At 38.9% G+C, this 17,676-nt stretch overlaps 1 protein-coding gene across 2 annotated transcripts in view; it reads right to left on the bottom strand.

Moving 5' to 3' along the window:
• The window catches only part of LOC146718809 (ephrin type-A receptor 6-like), an 86,928-nt gene that overhangs the window by 36,544 nt on the left and 32,708 nt on the right, over nucleotides 1–17,676 (bottom strand). For both annotated transcript variants that reach the window (XM_085455878.1, XM_085455887.1), the window contains exons 3-6: nucleotides 7,390–7,518; nucleotides 6,197–6,346; nucleotides 5,954–6,115; nucleotides 5,625–5,853 (exon numbers count right to left, since the gene is read on the bottom strand). In XM_085455878.1, the coding sequence (XP_085312004.1) occupies nucleotides 5,625–5,853; nucleotides 5,954–6,115; nucleotides 6,197–6,346; nucleotides 7,390–7,518 (670 nt within the window). The remainder of the gene's footprint in view (nucleotides 1–5,624; nucleotides 5,854–5,953; nucleotides 6,116–6,196; nucleotides 6,347–7,389; nucleotides 7,519–17,676) is intronic.

Here is a 17,676-nt window from a genome sequence, read left to right as displayed (position 1 = left end):
ATTCCTGTTTGCACTTACCTGAAGAAACTTACAGTACCTGAGTATTATTCCACTTGGAAAATCTGTGTCTGAATGTTAAATTCCAGAGTAACAACTTACCTGAAAATACTTCCCTGATCAGAATCCCAGCTTGAAGACTAACCTCTGATCATTCACTGTTGTTATTTCTTCCTGACTTCTTTTCATTAAAACTGTTTCGACTGTGTCCTGCATTTGAATCCTTTGGGTGAAAGCTTGACAACTGGCTCCATAAAAATTCCCAAAATAATGGCCGCTGTCCCCACAGGCTATCATCAGATGATAGCTGAGGATCCTAAAGTGCCATTCGTTTTGCTGCTGGTCTGCTGAAATTACTGCTAATAAGGACAGTAAGTAAAACCAAACATTGAGCTGGAAGCTGCTGACATACAGATTTAAGATAAGGTGAAATTCAACATTAGGTGATAGCTCTCTGTGGTTTCATTGCTACAATGAATTATACATCTTGATTCGTTCCATAAAACATTGATAAGAGAAGCTATCCACAGTTATTCAAAACACATCAACTGTTGAAGTTTCAGCAGGTAACCTACTGTAGCTTGGTGAAGTGCAACATCTGCACACTTGCAGGAATGTAATGACGTACCAACCAAGAGATTTTGAGTTGTTTGGATGTGTGGGGTTGGAAGTTTTCTCTTGGCTTTACGTTGTCAGAAACAGATGGAGCTGAAGAGTATGTTTACCCTGGACTCTCAGCTTTGATATGCAGATAGGAAGTTCACAGAGAATGAGTGATGCTCTCGTCTGCGCTGCGTTACAGGCCAGAGTAAACACAGTCCTTAATGGACAGAAGAGGGGCACAAACACTCAGACACACCTAAGAGATGTATCGATTCCTCATTTCCTATTCCATTTTACTCAAATTTAAAGGTCACAACTTCAGGCTGGAAGTCATCAGTGAGCAACCTACTGTCAAAGCCTGTAGCTCTGTGGCATGGTCAGGGTAAGTGGCAAAAGACAGAAAGCAACAAAAATAGAGACTAAGCAACTTCAGCTTGTTGCTCCTAAATTGCTTCATTTGCATTTTTACCATTAACTTTATTTAAAAAGAGGAAAACTGTGCTGGATTAGGTGGAGTTTAATTAAAAAATGCAATGCATTTTTAAGAAAATTAAGAAGATTTTGCTGAAACCATAATATTTTCATTTCTCAGCTTCTGAGACTTATCACTTATCCTACTGGTGGGTTTCTGGTTTCGTCTGCATATCGACTCTGATTCACATGAAATCTGAAAAGACATCTCTATTAGCTTCACCCACAATTCACTGCCTCTTTATGAATATGCTGCTGTGACGAAAGGATGTGGAACAAATAGCATTAGCACTATGATGTTGCCTTATCTAGGTCATGATATAACCAGCCTATCTCTGAGTAATCCTCTTGTGGCTGACAACGAATGAAAGGAATAGAATAATAAGACACTCGATTGAGATGTCAGAACAGTCTGGCAGAATGCTATTGGGGTGGAAAGCAGCTTTTGATAAGCGCTGATGCCTTTGTTTAGGCAGCTGGGAGGGAAAGATGGACGTGTTAGTGCAGAGCTCTGCTTATATTTGGGAGGCTGGGGCTTTCCCTTTTCTCTCTCTCTCTCTCTCTCTCGCCCTCGCTCTCTCTCTCTCCCCCTCTCTCTCCCTCTTTTGCTCTTTCCCCATGCTGCCTCTCAGACAGCTTTGATCACAGTACCCTTTGAAGCAGTGTTCCAAAATGAAAACGAGGAGAAAGCAGAAGTCATCGCAAGTTCATGCCTAAACTTCCTGCAACTCCAAGCAAAGTGCACATCTTCATTACTGCATATGCTCTGACGGACCTATGGAAATTATTGATGGGGGGTTGGAGGGGTGATTGGTCATAAATCATTAATTATCATGCCATTATGCGTTGTTTCTACTCATCACCACTTTAAACCCTAACGGTAAGTTCGCTGACGCTCTCGCTGTTTCAGATTTCCACAGTAGACCATCCCTGATAGAAATAACCTGACGTTTCTGACCACAGCAACAACCGCAGCAAAGAAAAAAGCAACACTGGTTTCCTTCACTAGGGACCCTACAGTAGATGCGTGAGTCTAAGAGGAACACCCATTTTGGGAAATGCACTTGTTTTCCTTCAGACAATCTGATAATAAGATCAATATTCGTTTCATGTTCATGCATCCGCTGCAGAGATGGGAAAAGGCCCAGTCGAAGCAAAGACAACACACAGGAGGGTACTGCTTTTGGTAAATGCTCAGCCTGCCTCTTTCTTTTTGTTTGATTTATAGATGTAGTACTTACTCGATTAGCTGATCACAAAAAAACCTGATCAAATATTTTACTAATTGATTTTACTAATTGAAGTTAAATTTTGAAATATTCCACAGTTACAGCCCGCAAAAGTTATTAACAACTGAAATTGAATTAGTTATTTTATTAATCATTTAATTAATTTTTAAGATGTTGTTGTTATATGTTGAAGCTTTTTTTTATGCCAACGATGCTTTTGATTGCAGGATGTAACCACATATGAGTATTCAGTGACTGCGTCATAGCCTTCATCTACAATCGCATTAATTAACCTTAATGTCACCATTGTTGTTGCTTAAGTATTATGTGCATGCAGCCGTGTATGCTAAAGCTGATGTTGCTGCTAAAGAAATCACAGGAAAAACACTTCATTAGTTACAGCTTGCTAGTCCATGGTTGCAGCTTTTTGCCTTCAGAACTAGTTCTTCACAGCACAGATTCAACAAGGTACTGGAAACAGTCCTCAGAGATCAGTGTCTATAGTAACATGATAGCATCACACAGTTGCTGCAGATTTGGCAGATACAAATCTCTCTTTATACCATATCCCAAAGGTGCTCTATTAAATTTAGAGCTGGTTGACTGTGGAGGCCAATGCATGTTACTGAGTCAACTCAATAACATGCATTTGTTATGTGTGACATGGCACATAATCCTTCTGGAGTCAGCTATCAGAAGATGGGTACACTGTGGTCATAAAGGGATGGACACTGTCCGATTGACTGTGGTGTTTAAACTATGCTCAGATGGGCAGGATACAAGACAGGATACATCCATGCGTTCATGGATCTATGATATTTGATGTATTTAGCTATCCAACTGTTGCAGCAGAAATCAAAACTCATGAGACCAGGTGTGGTTTCTCCAGTCTTCTACTGTCTAATTTTGGTACACCTGCATGAACTGTAGCCTCTGTTTCCTGTTCTTAGTTCATCAGAGTGGCACCTGGTGAGACCTTCTGCAGCTGGAGCCCATCTGCTTCAAGGTTCAACAAGTTGCTCTTCTGCTTACCTTGATTTTAACAAGTGGTCATTTGAGTTACTGCTGCACTCCTATCAGCTCAAAGCAGTCTGGCCATTATCCCTCAACATCCCAGCCCAAAGAACTGCTGCTCATTAGATATTTTCTCTTTTTGAAACCCTTTCCTGTAAACCCTCAAGACTGTTTGTGGAAAAATCCCAGCAGATCTGCAATTTCTGATGTACACAAATGCCCATCTGGAACCAGCAACCAGGTTCAAAGTTCCTTAAATCACCTTTCTTCTTCATTCTGGTGTTTGGTTTGAACTTCAGCAGGTCGCCTTGGCCATGTCTACATGCCTTAACGCACTGACTTGCTGCCAAGTGATTGGCTGATTAGATATTCGCATTAAGAAATAATTGAGTAGGTATACCTATTAAAGTGGCTGGTGAGTGCGTTTCATCACTATTCTTCTTTCACAGTTCTTTCATATCTCTGGATAGTTAATTTGATTTGTTAAATTTATAAACAGCATTTGTCAGTTTAGGTTTATTAGAGTGAGGATCAGACATTGTGATAAAACACGCTAACACAGACATCTTTTTCAACTGCCAAGTGGGTTGAGTACATTTGAGAGAAGCAACTACTGGCAGCCAGAGGGGATGAAAAAGGAGAGCAGAGATGGAGAACATATAAAAGGGACACCATGAGAGTACTGCTCCTAAGCTGGCGTCTCATCTGGAATCTCTCCTGACAGGCTTCTGTGTTGTTTAACTTGAGATGATTGAGAGCGAGCGAGAGAGAAAAGATAAATAAAAGGAAGATAAAAGAGAAGAAGATAAAAAGAAAAAAAAAATTACACCCGAGGAGCAAATAAAGGCGATATTAGAGCCTATCCTACATATCAGCTGTACTAATGACTGCTGGAGTTCTCTCTGTAATGCTCTGAGTAACTACATCACCACAGGGTTACTACATGAATTTCACCCCAATCAGCTGTAAGTCTATAAAATATAGTAAGGAACACGGAGTGCTCTTCAATTGTAATCATGCACTGTGGCTCAATTTAGCTCCTGCCATAATTACAAGTAAGTCTGAGTCTTGTAATGAAAGGGAAGGTTGAAGAAAGGTTTAGCAAAAACTAGGTGTGAGCTAAATTAGCTGTGAAACTAACAAATGAAGGCAATTAGCCAGCTAGCCCTCCATCATTGTCTAATTGAGAGAGCAGGCCAAAGACCATCTGAAACAAGTAAACAGTTTCTTTAAGTCCTTTGTAATCTGTTCAGTGGATCACATTTAGGTTATTTTGATTGGACTAATTATTCTTCCCAGTTAAATTTACCCTTCATTCAAATTTGTGTTGTACAGTTATTTCATTTTTAACCTTAATTTATATTTTATTGCTTCTTAGTTAAATTTAACCTTTTTAATTTTTCATATTTATTTCCTATCTTATTCATAGCCTTTTCCTTTTTTGTTTTCTTTAGGTCACGAGCAGTTGTCCAAGCATTTCACTACATATCGTACTGTGTATGACTGTGTACGTGACAAATAAAATTTGAATTTGAATTTGAATTTGAAGCATCCTAACAAGAAGCTTCTGTACATTTTTAGGTATCAAAGGGCAAAAAATCAGACCTAAATACCAGAAATCCACAAACGGTTTCATTTTACAAGAAATTACTTTCCCATTTCAGCCACATAATTGACAGAGTCCAGAGAGGGATCTCATGAGAGCCAAAGTAATGATTCCGAAAACTCTGAAGTGATACACACAATCCCTTCCTATTTGCATTGTTTGTGATCACGTAGCAGAAAAGGATGGCAACGAAGGAAAGTGAGAGTGTGAGTTGAAATGGTGAAATAAAAGAAGAGAGAAAGAATGGGGAGTGAAGCGAAGAGTAAACAAAGTGGACAAGAGAGACGAGACGATGATGAGGGGGAGGCGGGGCTGAAAAGGGATGAAGAGAAATGGGGATGGAAAGGATCAGACAAGGATGCAGGATCTTAGAACGAGAGGAGGGAATATCAGTCCTGTAAAGTCAAACTCTTGCAGATGACTGGGAGGCCCTGGAGATCTGTGAGCATGACGCATCCTCTCCTCTCCTCTCCTCTCCTCTCCTCTCCTCTCCTCTCCTCTCCTCTTCTCTTCTCTTTGCTTTTTTAGCACACTGTTAGCATACCATACTTCTCTAAAATGAGTGCAGACAGGAACACACACAAATTCCCAGAGGGTTCCCAGAGGAACCCACCCGAGGGATTAATAAAGTTCTATCTTATCTTATCTTATCTTATCTTAAATGCACACACACACTCAGAGATACATCTCGGGCTGCTTCTCACCTTGGCAGTAGCCGTCCATTTCCTCGTGGCCAATACTACAGACACAGCGGCCCAGTGGTACCAGCCAGTCTCCATCAGCACCACAGTACAATTTGGGCGTGTCCCTCTCTTCTGCGTTCTCCACACACGAACCTCTCACTTCCACCAAAGAGGATGAGTCCATTTGTGGCACTGTTTCAGGAAACGCGGCCAAGTTTCTTAAAGTTGAGGGGCACCGTTTGTAGAAGACCTTATGTGAAAGAGGAAAACACAGTGTTCAGGTTAAAGAAGTAATACTGAGTTTATGCCCAGTCTATGCGAGACTGAGTCATGCAACCCTGTTCACTGACCTTTACAGACACAAGAGCAATACAAGCTCCCACATCTTGGAAGGCCAGGTAGAATCCCTTCTGTGTGATGGGGCCCACTTCCCTGACCTCGGTGTTAAGTCGAAGGACACGATCTCCAAGATCGGTCTGTGTAAAGCTTTCATCCGCTGCTATGGTGTCCACCTTAAACCAAACACACGCTTTACTCACGTAAAGTCACACAATGACAGTTCTGTCACATGACAAGAATAAAAACATGACAACCTTAGCATAGTCAGTAGGCCGGAAACGTGTGCTGTCGGGGAGCGGCCCGTCTGTCTGCAGGTAAAAGAGATTGAAGGTTTCCTTACAAGTACCAGAAACCCAAGGGATGGAGTTGCAGTCTCTCAGTGTAAAGCGCAGCTCCACATATACCTGAGGTAAAACATAGATTAAACAATTACGTCAGTATTATAACCATCAATAATTTCATACAAGTGTGTTTATGTTAAGCCCTTTATTTAACAAAACGAAGCCCATTTCACAAGCTCTCTTCAAATCACCGTAACTCCGTTTTTTCTTCTACAGACAAAATTTAAATGGTTTTGGGAAGAAGAGAGGACACACTTTAAGGGGATATTGTACAAGCAAAAATGCAAACATAATAGGACTCTATTAGCACATACGAAAAAAAAAAAAATCTCCTTCCCCATAAGAAACACGAAGATTATTGCTTTATACTTTCAAATTGTGCTTCATTTGACTATTTTTATTACTCTCTAAGTATTTTTTAGATCAACATATCCACTAAAATCTTGCATAATTTTTAAGTTAATACTGATGCACAGCCATGCTAACAAACTTGTTTTTATGAGCGACACCGAGCAAGGTAAGAACAGTTCAGCATGTTTCTCCATTTGTTGTGCAGTAGCCGTGCCTCAAGGGTGGAGAAGCCGAGTGAGCGCAGGCCGCTGTGGTGGCTTGACAATGGTGTTAGTCTTGCCCATGGCAATGATTGGCTAATCATTACTCCTCCCCTGAAGCTCAGTGGACAGATCGTTCTTCTATCAAGAAGCCACTATTTCAAGTCACGATGCCAGACGGCTCAGTCCCCTCGAGCGAGCGAGTGCATTGATTTAACAGTCTGTATGCGGGCAATTCTCAGTCTACAAAAAGAGGTAAATGTGAAACTTGGTGCAGCAACATAGTTGTGTTTCCCACCAGCCAATGTGCACAGAAGGCATCTTACTATATCTTTGTTACAATAGACTCTGTGTTGACTGTAATAGAAATCGGTCCTAAGCAAAGTGTCAGGTTCTTATAGCTATTTGTCTGTATTTCCCGGTAGGTTATACAGAAGACTGAACTTCCTCCAGGGAGTGTGACTCTTTCTCAACCTGGGGGCAATGTCAAAACCACAAACAAAGATTTCTATTCAAGTGTTTGTCTTTGCACAAGTTTTGTGATGTAGTCCTGACCCTCTGTGCAGCTTGTCGCTGGATCCACCCAGACCGCAGCCAGTTGTTCTGGTTTGGCTCCATTACATGGCAAACCTGGAAGGTGTGTATAGGTCTGTTCTGTTCATCCATCTCTGTGATAGCATCCCACTGATTAAAACAAAAAAAAAGGATAAAGTTATTATGTGCAATGTGTCACGACACTTTAACTCTATCATTTGCAAAATAAAACTAGTATTTTTGTTAGAAAATTAATATTCTGGTGTATACATAAAACAAAGTATTCAAGCTACATTCATAAGACCTGTGTCTGTTCTGGGTAATCAAAAGAATCTCTTTAAACCTGTTTTATTCATACTCAAAGCCAAATAAAATCTTTCTTTCATATTTTTAGTACTTTTCCACCTTTATTATGACAGAAACAGAGGGGAGAGATGACAGGAAAGTGAGAGCAGAGGGAAGACATGCGGCAAATGTCCCAGGGCAGACTTGAACCCGCGCTGCTGCGTTAGCCTCATGTCGTATGGGTCGCTTGCTTAACCCGGTGAGCTAAAAGATACCCTAAAGCAAAACAATTTGTTTATACCACACACACAGTCAAAATAAAACATAAACACATTCATGACACAATCGTCTTTGGATTTTATCAGTCACACTGAGACATGACAGGACATTACAGACTCTAAATTTAACTGTAAAATCAAAGGCAACATGCAATTCATTTGATAAGGTCAGCATCAGGTCAAAGCCAGGACACAGGGCAGACTTTGCTGTCATCCTCCTCAAAGAGAGTGCCCTACACTTCCTTCTTGTGCACCATGCTGAGCTGAGGACATGTTTGAAAGATAAAAGGCTGACACTTGTTGGTGCCTTCAAAACTGAAACTGTCTTTAGCACCTCTGTGTTTCTGTATTTCGCTGCCTTGTTTTAAAGGACCTGTTATCTTCTCTGTATTTCCTGATAATGGTGGCCACAGAGCATCTGCTGAGATTGGATTGTAGTCTTTGTCCCGATTCCCTCGTTGTCATTCCACCAACTAGGACCTGGTCTGTCACAGCTACTTAAATTTCCTCTGAAATTACCGGCCTTCCTTTTTTCTTCATCCACCGCCTCACCTCCCCCACCTCTCAGATTTGTTTCCATCCATAGCTGGCATCCATAACTTTTAACTTTTATCAGGACTTACCATTGCCACTTGTGGTTACCATCACGCATCATACGTACAATACATCACTGTTAAATGTGTTTTACAGATGTTTTTTGGGGGGGAAATGAGTCAATGACTTGTTAACTATAAATTGTTTAAGGCTTTGAGTGATTTAATAAATTGGTTAAGGACACTGAGCATTTGGTTTTGAAAAGGGGATTTAGTGTTTTACAAAATCAGAAAAACTGTAAACCATCAGTAATTTGTGGATTAGTGAGGATTAGCTGATATGGATATGGGTATGGACTATATTGGTATAGCAACATATTAGCATCAAATGTGCTAAAATGGAGATTATATTAGGATATTATAATAAACACACTCATGAATGATCTAGTTTCTGAGCTGCTTTGTATAATGTATATAAGCCTTCGTTGCTTGTAGTGAAACTTAATCTGTATAGAAACATGACATTTGAGAGACACAAATTCTCTCACCAATGTTTTCAAGCTGTTGCATCAGCCAGGCTCTCATTTGTCTGCTCCGCTTTAACGGTGTGATGATCAGAGCTTCAAAAGCCCTAACATTTATTGACAGATCCTCTTTCTCACAACTCCTGTGGCATTACATGGGCAGCTGTGATTGTGCCAGATGCACAGCTGGACATGTAGTTATAACTCAAGAACATGAGACACACTGAAGACATGCCAGTGCTTTGACTTGAGTCTGAAACTTACAGCATGTAAATCATTATTTCTATTGTATGAATGGTGATAAGACATTCTGTAAATGACTTTGCTAAAAGAAAATAATTTATTTTCTGTGACTAAAAGTCAAAAGGTCAAATTGTCATGATCCTGGGTCTGCGACCATGACAGTAATTTGTGTTTTCCTGAGACTATTAGTGATTATTAGTGGACTGAGGTTTAAGATATGTATTTCCTTATGCTTCTGAGTTTGCTTAGTTCTCTGCTCCTTGTTCAGTTGAGTCAGTTCCCTTTCATATCTAGTCTGTCTCTGTCTTGTCCCTATGTTTCCGTGTCTCTTTCGCTGTCTCTTGCTCTCTCTTGCCTCCGTCATATCACTGTGAATCAGTGTTAGTGATTTCCTGTTTTATTGTGATAGTCACTTATCCGGTGTGCATCGTGTTCAGTTTTTCTTCCCTTGTGTCATTAGTCAGACTTGGATCATCTGTGTTCCCTGGTGTGTTTAATCTCCCTGACTTCCTTGTGTGTATTTAAGTCCTCAGTTTCCTTAATTCTTTGTCCCCGTTGTTGTCGTCTTATCCCCTCTGATTGTGTGAGCCGTCTGTTTGGAGTTTTCCCTGTCACCCGATTTAGCATTCCTGACTTCCTGCTTTACAGTAAATTGCTTTATGATCTGTAAACTAAGCAATAAAGCTGCTCTTTAGTTCAGACCTGCTTCTGAATGTTGGATTACTGAACTTAGAAAAGATCAAGCGGGTGCAGAGTCTGCATTGCTTACAGAGATGGGTGGTGTTTGTTCCTGTTCCTCTTTCCTAAATTCCTCACATACAATGTCTTAAATAATCAAGCCCCACCTTATCTTAGCGACCTCATAGCACTGTATCACCCCAAAGATGCAGTTGGCTCTCAGACTGCTGGTTTACTTGTGGTTCCTAGAAGTTTTAAAAGTAGAATGGGAGGCAGAGTCTTCAGCTTTCACGCCCCCTTTTCTGTGGAACCAGTTTCTAGTTTCTAGATCTAGCTTCTAGATTCAGGAGACAAACACCTTCTTTACTGTTAAGATTAGACTTAAAACTTTCCTTTTTGATTAAGCATATAGTTAGGACTGATCAGGTACCCCAAATCCTCCCTTAGTTATGTTGCAATAGGACTAGGCTGCTGGGAACTTCCTATGATGCTTCTTCACTTGGGTTTTTCAGTCTTCACATGCGTATATAGCACATGCTTCCATCCCCCCGTCTCTCTCCCTTCACCCCAAACCGCTCAGCCTTTCCCTGAGCCTAGTTCTGCTGAAGGTCTTTTCCTGTTAAATTTTTTTCCCCTTCCCACTGTCGCCAATTGCTTGCTCATGGGAGGTTATTTGATTGTTGGGGCTTTCTCTGTATTATTGTAGGGTCTCTACCTCAAAATACCAAGCGCCTTGATGTCACTGCAGTGTTACAGAAACCAAACTTAATAGCATTTTCATCAATTCAATCAGTTGTAAATTTTCATAACTAAATTTATCTGAGATTCTCTCAAAAGTATAGCTAATAATATAATGTGTAACTGTGTAACAGAAGTACCGTAATGTAGCTACTTCTTATAGTCTAGATCAGGGGTCGGCAACCTGCGGCTCCGGAGCCGCATGCGGCTCTTTTGTCCTTATACTGCGGCTCCGGGTGGTTTGGGAAAAAAATTAGAAGTATTTAGCTGAAGTGTATTTTATTTGTGTTTAGTTCTTTTTTTAACTTGTAGTTCTAAATTGGAAGATTATTGTGATTTTGAAATATAAAAATAAAATTATACATTATTATTTTTTCATCGCTCAAAATAAGCGTCACACTCGCGGAAGCCGGTGTACCCGCCGAAACACCGTGCATTTATCGAGACTTTCGAACCCAGGTAGGCCAGTTATGGATCTTTGGATCCACATTATGTCAGCAGCTGTTCTCCACCATGAACTATGTTAAAAACAAACACCGCTCACGCCTCACAGACGACAGCTTACAGTTCTGCGTAAAGATGAAAGTGACTTCGTACAGCCCCGATTTGCAGACGCTGTGCACAGAGGTTCAGGACCAGAAGTCCCATTGTAAACATACCACGGCAGACTCGACGATGTTTGCATGAACATGCTTTATAGCATCTCTTTATTGACCACTTTTCACACACGGTTGCTGTACGCATACAGCCGGCTGTAGCTTTGCAGCTCACAGCCCGACACATACCAACACCAGCATAAATGGCACAGACGTTAAGGCGGCGAGGCGTGATTGCGGGTGCCGCTAAGGGTGGCGGCTCACAACAGTTTTTGTTTGCTGGATCATTTTAGTTCAGCTGGGTGTCTTTCCTTTTGTTATATTTCTTTAAGAGTTCAAAATGTGTTAATTACATAAATAAAATGTAATTTTCTCTGTAGCACTTCATGGATTTCATAAGCAACACAGCTTAGTTGCTCTGTGGATTCTTTTAAAAAGCAGTTAAAAACTTTTCTTTTCAAACAAGCCTTTTGTTGATCTACATATTTTATATTCTTTACATTATTTACATTTGATCTTTTACATTGTGTATAATATCTATTGATTGTATTGTTTATTTTAATATTTGTGTACAACGCTTTGTGACTGCCTGTCTGTGAAAAGCACTTAATAAATAAACTTTACTTACTTACTTTAGTTGTTCACACAAAGAATAAAAGTAAAAAAAACAATATATACAGTGTTATCTTCATTTTAGATTTCAAAAAGTATTTGCGGCTCCCAGTGTTTTCTTTTGCGTGGAAACCGGGTCCAAGTGGCTCTTTGGGTGTAAAAGGTTGCAGACCCCTGGTCCAGATATTTTGCAAGCAAATGGAAAATAGGTGCAGTTATTTGGAATAGTTTTCCAGGCTTCTTGAAGGACATTCAACGCTCTTTATTTGGATTTTGCCCTTTGTTCTGTTTTCCTTCAATGATGTTGAGGTCTGGGCTCTCAGGAGCATAGTCCTGAGTTTCTTTTGCTGCTTTGGCAGTTTGTTTTGATTGTCTGTCATTGGCAGACAAACCTTTTTCTAGACGGTGAATCAAAATCTGATGGTACATTTCCTCATTCATAATTCCATCATTTTTGACAACATCCCCAAAACCACTGGCACATTGTACACATTCAGTGTTGTAGCCCTCTCCCGAACTCCCCCATACAAACATCAGAACCCTAAGAACCCAGGAACATTTTGCACTGCACTGCGTTTCAGATCTGCACTGTTGAACATTATCTCTGTCTTCTTTCTGTCTCTATCTTTTACACTTGTCTGTTTCATAAAATGTATTCATGGCACAGACAAAAACCAATACAAAGGTGAAGCGTTTGACAAGCCTCATCTTAGCACTGTATTAAAGACTTTCTGTTAACAATACCTTACTGTGGGTCCTATCAGAAGGGAGACAAAAACAAGCGGCTTTATGCATGCCTTATGGAATAGTGGGGACTTTACTGTATCTCCTAGATAAGAGAAAATGCATATATATGCGAGAGTTGAAGAATTCTACAAAATAGGGCATTTCATGTTGGCCAGATACAATGGTTCTGGATTGGAAATAGAGGCTTTGCAGAAATCCCTGAATTTGGACAGCACTTCTACACAGATTTCGACTGCAAGGGAGTCACTATCCAATAAGCCTCACTCTGGAAGCCTCCTCTGCCACTTCTTCAAAGGGTGGCGGGGCTGAAGCTTCCTCCATGATTGCACACTATTATTTCCAGGTCACAGACCAGAGCGTGGAGATCGTGAGAAAGCCCAAGTGTCTACACTGAAAACACTCTGTGGCTGGTTATTGATTTCACACTTCGCCATTATGTAAAACTGTATCTGTGACATCCACAAAATGGGGTGTTCAAAAAGAAAAAAGAAGTAATATGCAGTGCTCCTGTGTTGAGAATTTGATATGCATACATTTTAAAACACACTCACACATATCCACACACACAGGCAAGTCACAGATTAAGTGTTCTCAAATATAAATAATTAAACAACACTTTAACCTTGACTGGAGTGTGCAGAAGCAATTAATCTTCTATTAATTAAGCCATCTGTTCTAGGATGCCCTCTGGACCCAGTGGAGGTGGTGAGTGACAGGAGAATGGCGGCTAAGCTGTCATCCCTGTTGGACAACGTCTCCCACCCCATGCAGCAGACTGTGACAGCACTGAGCAGCTCCTTCAGTGGGAGACTGCGGCACCCACGGTGTGGGACGGAGAGATTTCGCAGGTCTTTCCTCCCCACTGCTGTCAGACTCCACAACAAAGACTTTAACTGAACAAACACACACATCCACACATGTGCAATAACACTAAGTGCAATAATCTTTTCTGGCATCGTTGTATTTTTACTCAGTTGTATATAGCATTCGTATTCTATTTTTATCTTATTGTATATTTTTATTCTATTTTATTCTACTGTATATAGTATATTATTTTATTCTATTCTGTACAGCTGTGTACTGTATTTATTCTTATTGTATTCTAATTTTTGCGTCATAACTTTTGCACTGTCCACTTCCTGCTGTGACAAAACAAATTTCCCACGTGTGGGACTAATAAAGGTTATCTTATCTTATCTTATCTTATCTTATCTAAATAAGCTCTATGTGACACTCATGGGCCAAACGATTAATCAATCATATTCACTCCCTCTTTCATTTGGACCTCTGGCCTCCCAAATATGTTGTGCTTGTTTGATTGATTGATTGATTGATTGAATCTTTATTTTGAACATGTTGAAAAAGTATAAAAAAAAATAGAATTAAAAGAGACAAATGAACAAAGCAAACAAAAGGAAAACGAGCAACCACAACTCCAAATAACGTCCATGTTCAAAAAGGAGCAGGAAGAAGCATAAGCTTATTTAATCCCACCCCTTTTCCACTATCTAGTATCAATAGACTACAGAAATACCTCCTTGCAATTACATTATATGTTATGTGTAATTTTTTTTTTTTTTTTTTTTTTTAAATATATACACATATATGTTTCTATCTATCCATACATACGTATATACACACATACGCACATATACACATTTTCAATAACCCCATTAACACCTCAAGGATACACAGCCTACAATTATATATATATATCCATACCAACAAACCCGTGCATGCGCACACACATGAAAATATTAGACAAGAACACCCTATCAAATCTCTACCTTTTCCCTGTACCCTGTAAAAACCATATCCTTAAACCGCTTTTTAAACTGCGCCATGCTTGGACATTGCTTCATATCTTTACTTAGTCTGTTCCACAGCTTCACTCCACACACAGAGATGCAAAAACTTTTTAATGTTGTACGGATACGAGGATGTTTTAAATTTAATTCCCCCCTCAAATTGTATCCCCGTTCCCTTTTAGAAAACATTTTTAGAATATTGTCAGGAAGCAGGTTATTTATTGCTTTATATATAATTTGTGCTGTGAGAAAATGAACCAGATCTGTGAATTTTAGAATTTTTGATTTTAAGAATAGTGGATTTGTATGATCTCTGTAACCAGTTTTATGGATTATCCTTATGGCCCTTTTTTGTAATATAAAGATTGATGATAGCGAACATTTGTAAGTATTGCCCCAAACCTCTGCACAGTAATTCAAATACGGTGCAATCAGGGAACAATAGAGAATGTGGAGTGATTTGTGGTCCAGAATGTGTTTTACTTTACTCAAGATTGAGACACTTCTTGAAATTTTGTTATGTATATGATTTATATGAGACTTCCAGTTTAATTTATCATCTATAATCACACCAAGAAACTTATGTTCAAGTACTCTTTCAATTTCCACACCATCTACATGAATCTGCACTTGTGCATTTCTAAGGGAATTCCCAAATAAGATAATTTTAGTTTTACTTAGATTTAGCGATAGTTTGTTCCTGTTAAACCATTTTTTAATTTTGCACATTTCTGAAGTAATTGTATCCAGCAGCTCCTTTAGATTCCCCCCAGAACAAAAAATATTTGTGTCATCTGCAAATAATACTAATTTTAATATATCAGATGCCTTACAAATATCATTTATATAAATAATAAATAATTTTGGACCCAGTACAGAGCCTTGTGGAACACCACAAGCAATGTCCAAGCATGATGAGGAATGGACACCCAGCTTCACAAATTGTTTCCGGTCACTTAAATAATTTTTCACCCATTGCAGTACAACCCCCCTAATCCCATACCGTTCCAGTTTATTAATTAATATGTCATGATTGATTGTGTCGAATGCTTTCTTGAGATCCAGAAATACTCCAGCTGCATACTGTTTCTGATCTATAGCATTCGTAATCTCCTCAATTGATTCGATTAATGCCAGAGATGTTGATCTTTTTGATCTGAATCCATATTGACTGTCAGAGAGTAATTTATATTTATCTAAGAATTTGTCTAATCGTTTATTAAACAGGTTTTCTAGGATTTTGGAGAATTGTGGTAGTAAAGAAACAGGCCTGTAATTTGTGAAGTGGCGTCTATCCCCGGTTTTATACAGCGGCACAACTTTAGCTATTTTCATTTTGTTTGGCACTTTTCCCGTCTGAAATGATAAGTTGCAAATATATGTTAGAGGTCCTACAATTCCTTCAATGACCTTCTTGACGATTTTCATGTCAATATCATTACAATCAGTGGATGTTTTATATTTACACATGTGTACAATGTCAATTATTTCTTTTTCCTCCACTGATGTGAGGAACATTGAGTTAGGGTTCCTATCAATCAGGTTTTCACTACAGTCTACTGATGGCAGTGACTCAGGAATTTGTTCTGCCAGTTTTGGTCCAATATTTACAAAATAATGATTAAAGCTGTTGACCTTATCAGCAGTGTTTTCCATAATATTGCCATTATCGATAAAGTATTGTGGATAACTTTGTTGTCCAGAATTATTTTTAATGATACCGTTTAAAACATCCCATATTCCTTTCATATTATGTTTATTGTTGTTCAATATTTTACTATAATACTCCTTTCTACATACACGTATAATATTGGTCAACTTATTTTTGTATTTTTTATATTTATTTTCAGCATCTTTTGTTCTTTGTTTTAGGTATTCCCTATAGAGTGTATTTTTCTTTTTACATGCATTTTGTAAACCCTTAGTGAGCCATGGTCTATCGGAATATTTGTGCTTTCTGTTGTATTTTATTGTTGGACAGTTTTTATCGTACAACTCCATGAATATTCTTAAAAATATGCCATATGCAATATCAATATCAGCTTCTTTGTACACATTGTCCCAGTCCTGATTTAATAGATCGTTCTTAAATGCAGTCATCGTTTCTTCCGTCCTTACACGTCTGTATCTCAGTTGTTCTTCATGCTGATTTTTCTTATAATTAGTGTCATAAACTGCAAAAACTGGTAGGTGATCACTGATGTCATTAATTAATAATCCGCTCACAATGTTGTTTTCCATATTGTTAGTGAAAATATTGTCAAGTAAGGTGGCACAATGTGGTGTAATTCTGCTAGGCCTGGTTATTTTAGGATGTAAACTCAAACTGTACATAGTGTTTAGGAATTCGTCGCTCATTTTATGCTTTTTTGGATTCAACAGGTCAATATTAAAATCACCACAGATAAACATAACTTTTTGATTTGTTTTAGAGAATATTTCCTCTATGAAGTCATTAAATACTTGAATACTAGAGCCAGGTGTTCTATATATACAGCTAATTATTACATTTTTTTCTTTTTCCTTATAAATTTCAATTGTTATACATTCTAGTAAATTATCAATTACAGTTGTCATACTTTCTACCACCTTGTAGTTTAGGTTTTTATCCACATACACAGCTACTCCCCCTCCACTCTTGTTCCTTCTATTTACAAAATTCACTTCATATCCCTCCAGTCCAAAGTCCATTCCTTTCTCCGCATTGATCCATGTTTCAGAAATGGCAATAATTCCAAATGGATTTGTCAACTCATTTAGATATTCCTTTATATTGTTGAAGTTGGCATACAGACTTCTGCTATTAAAATGGATTATTGATAATTTATTTTCCGTGTTGATGGTGTGCTTAAACTGTTCATCAGTGAAGTAGCAGCAGTTACAGCTGATGTTGTAGAAGAAATTATTTTCCGGGTCTATATCCTTTTCTAAGTCTAGAACATTATGGTCTGTGTATCGAAATGTTCTCAGTTCCAGATTATCATAAAGAGAATTCCAATGAGTTATGTTGATATTGTTGCCGGATGCAGATGAAGTTCTTTTGGACTGTGCCATGTGTTGTGTTGTGTGTCACGTCACATGTGTATTCATACCTCCAGAATAAGTTGACCTCAGTATTTGTCCAGCTCTTCCATATTTCTGATGACCAACACTTTGGCTTGTTCCGGTGTTCCATTGAGTTTAATGAATACTTTGCAGTTGGTGGTCCATGTATTTTGAATTTTTCCCTGTTTCTTCAAGTAACGTGCTTTCCTGGCAATGTCCGC

This window comes from Copadichromis virginalis, linkage group LG1, assembly GCF_057382275.1.
Source record: "Copadichromis virginalis isolate Kocher_CV1m ecotype Utaka linkage group LG1, C_Virginalis_male_GT1.1, whole genome shotgun sequence".
Classification (NCBI taxonomy): domain Eukaryota; kingdom Metazoa; phylum Chordata; class Actinopteri; order Cichliformes; family Cichlidae; genus Copadichromis; species Copadichromis virginalis.
The sequence above is the reverse complement of the archived record's forward strand: the minus strand, read 5'-3'. Positions and strand labels throughout refer to the sequence as shown.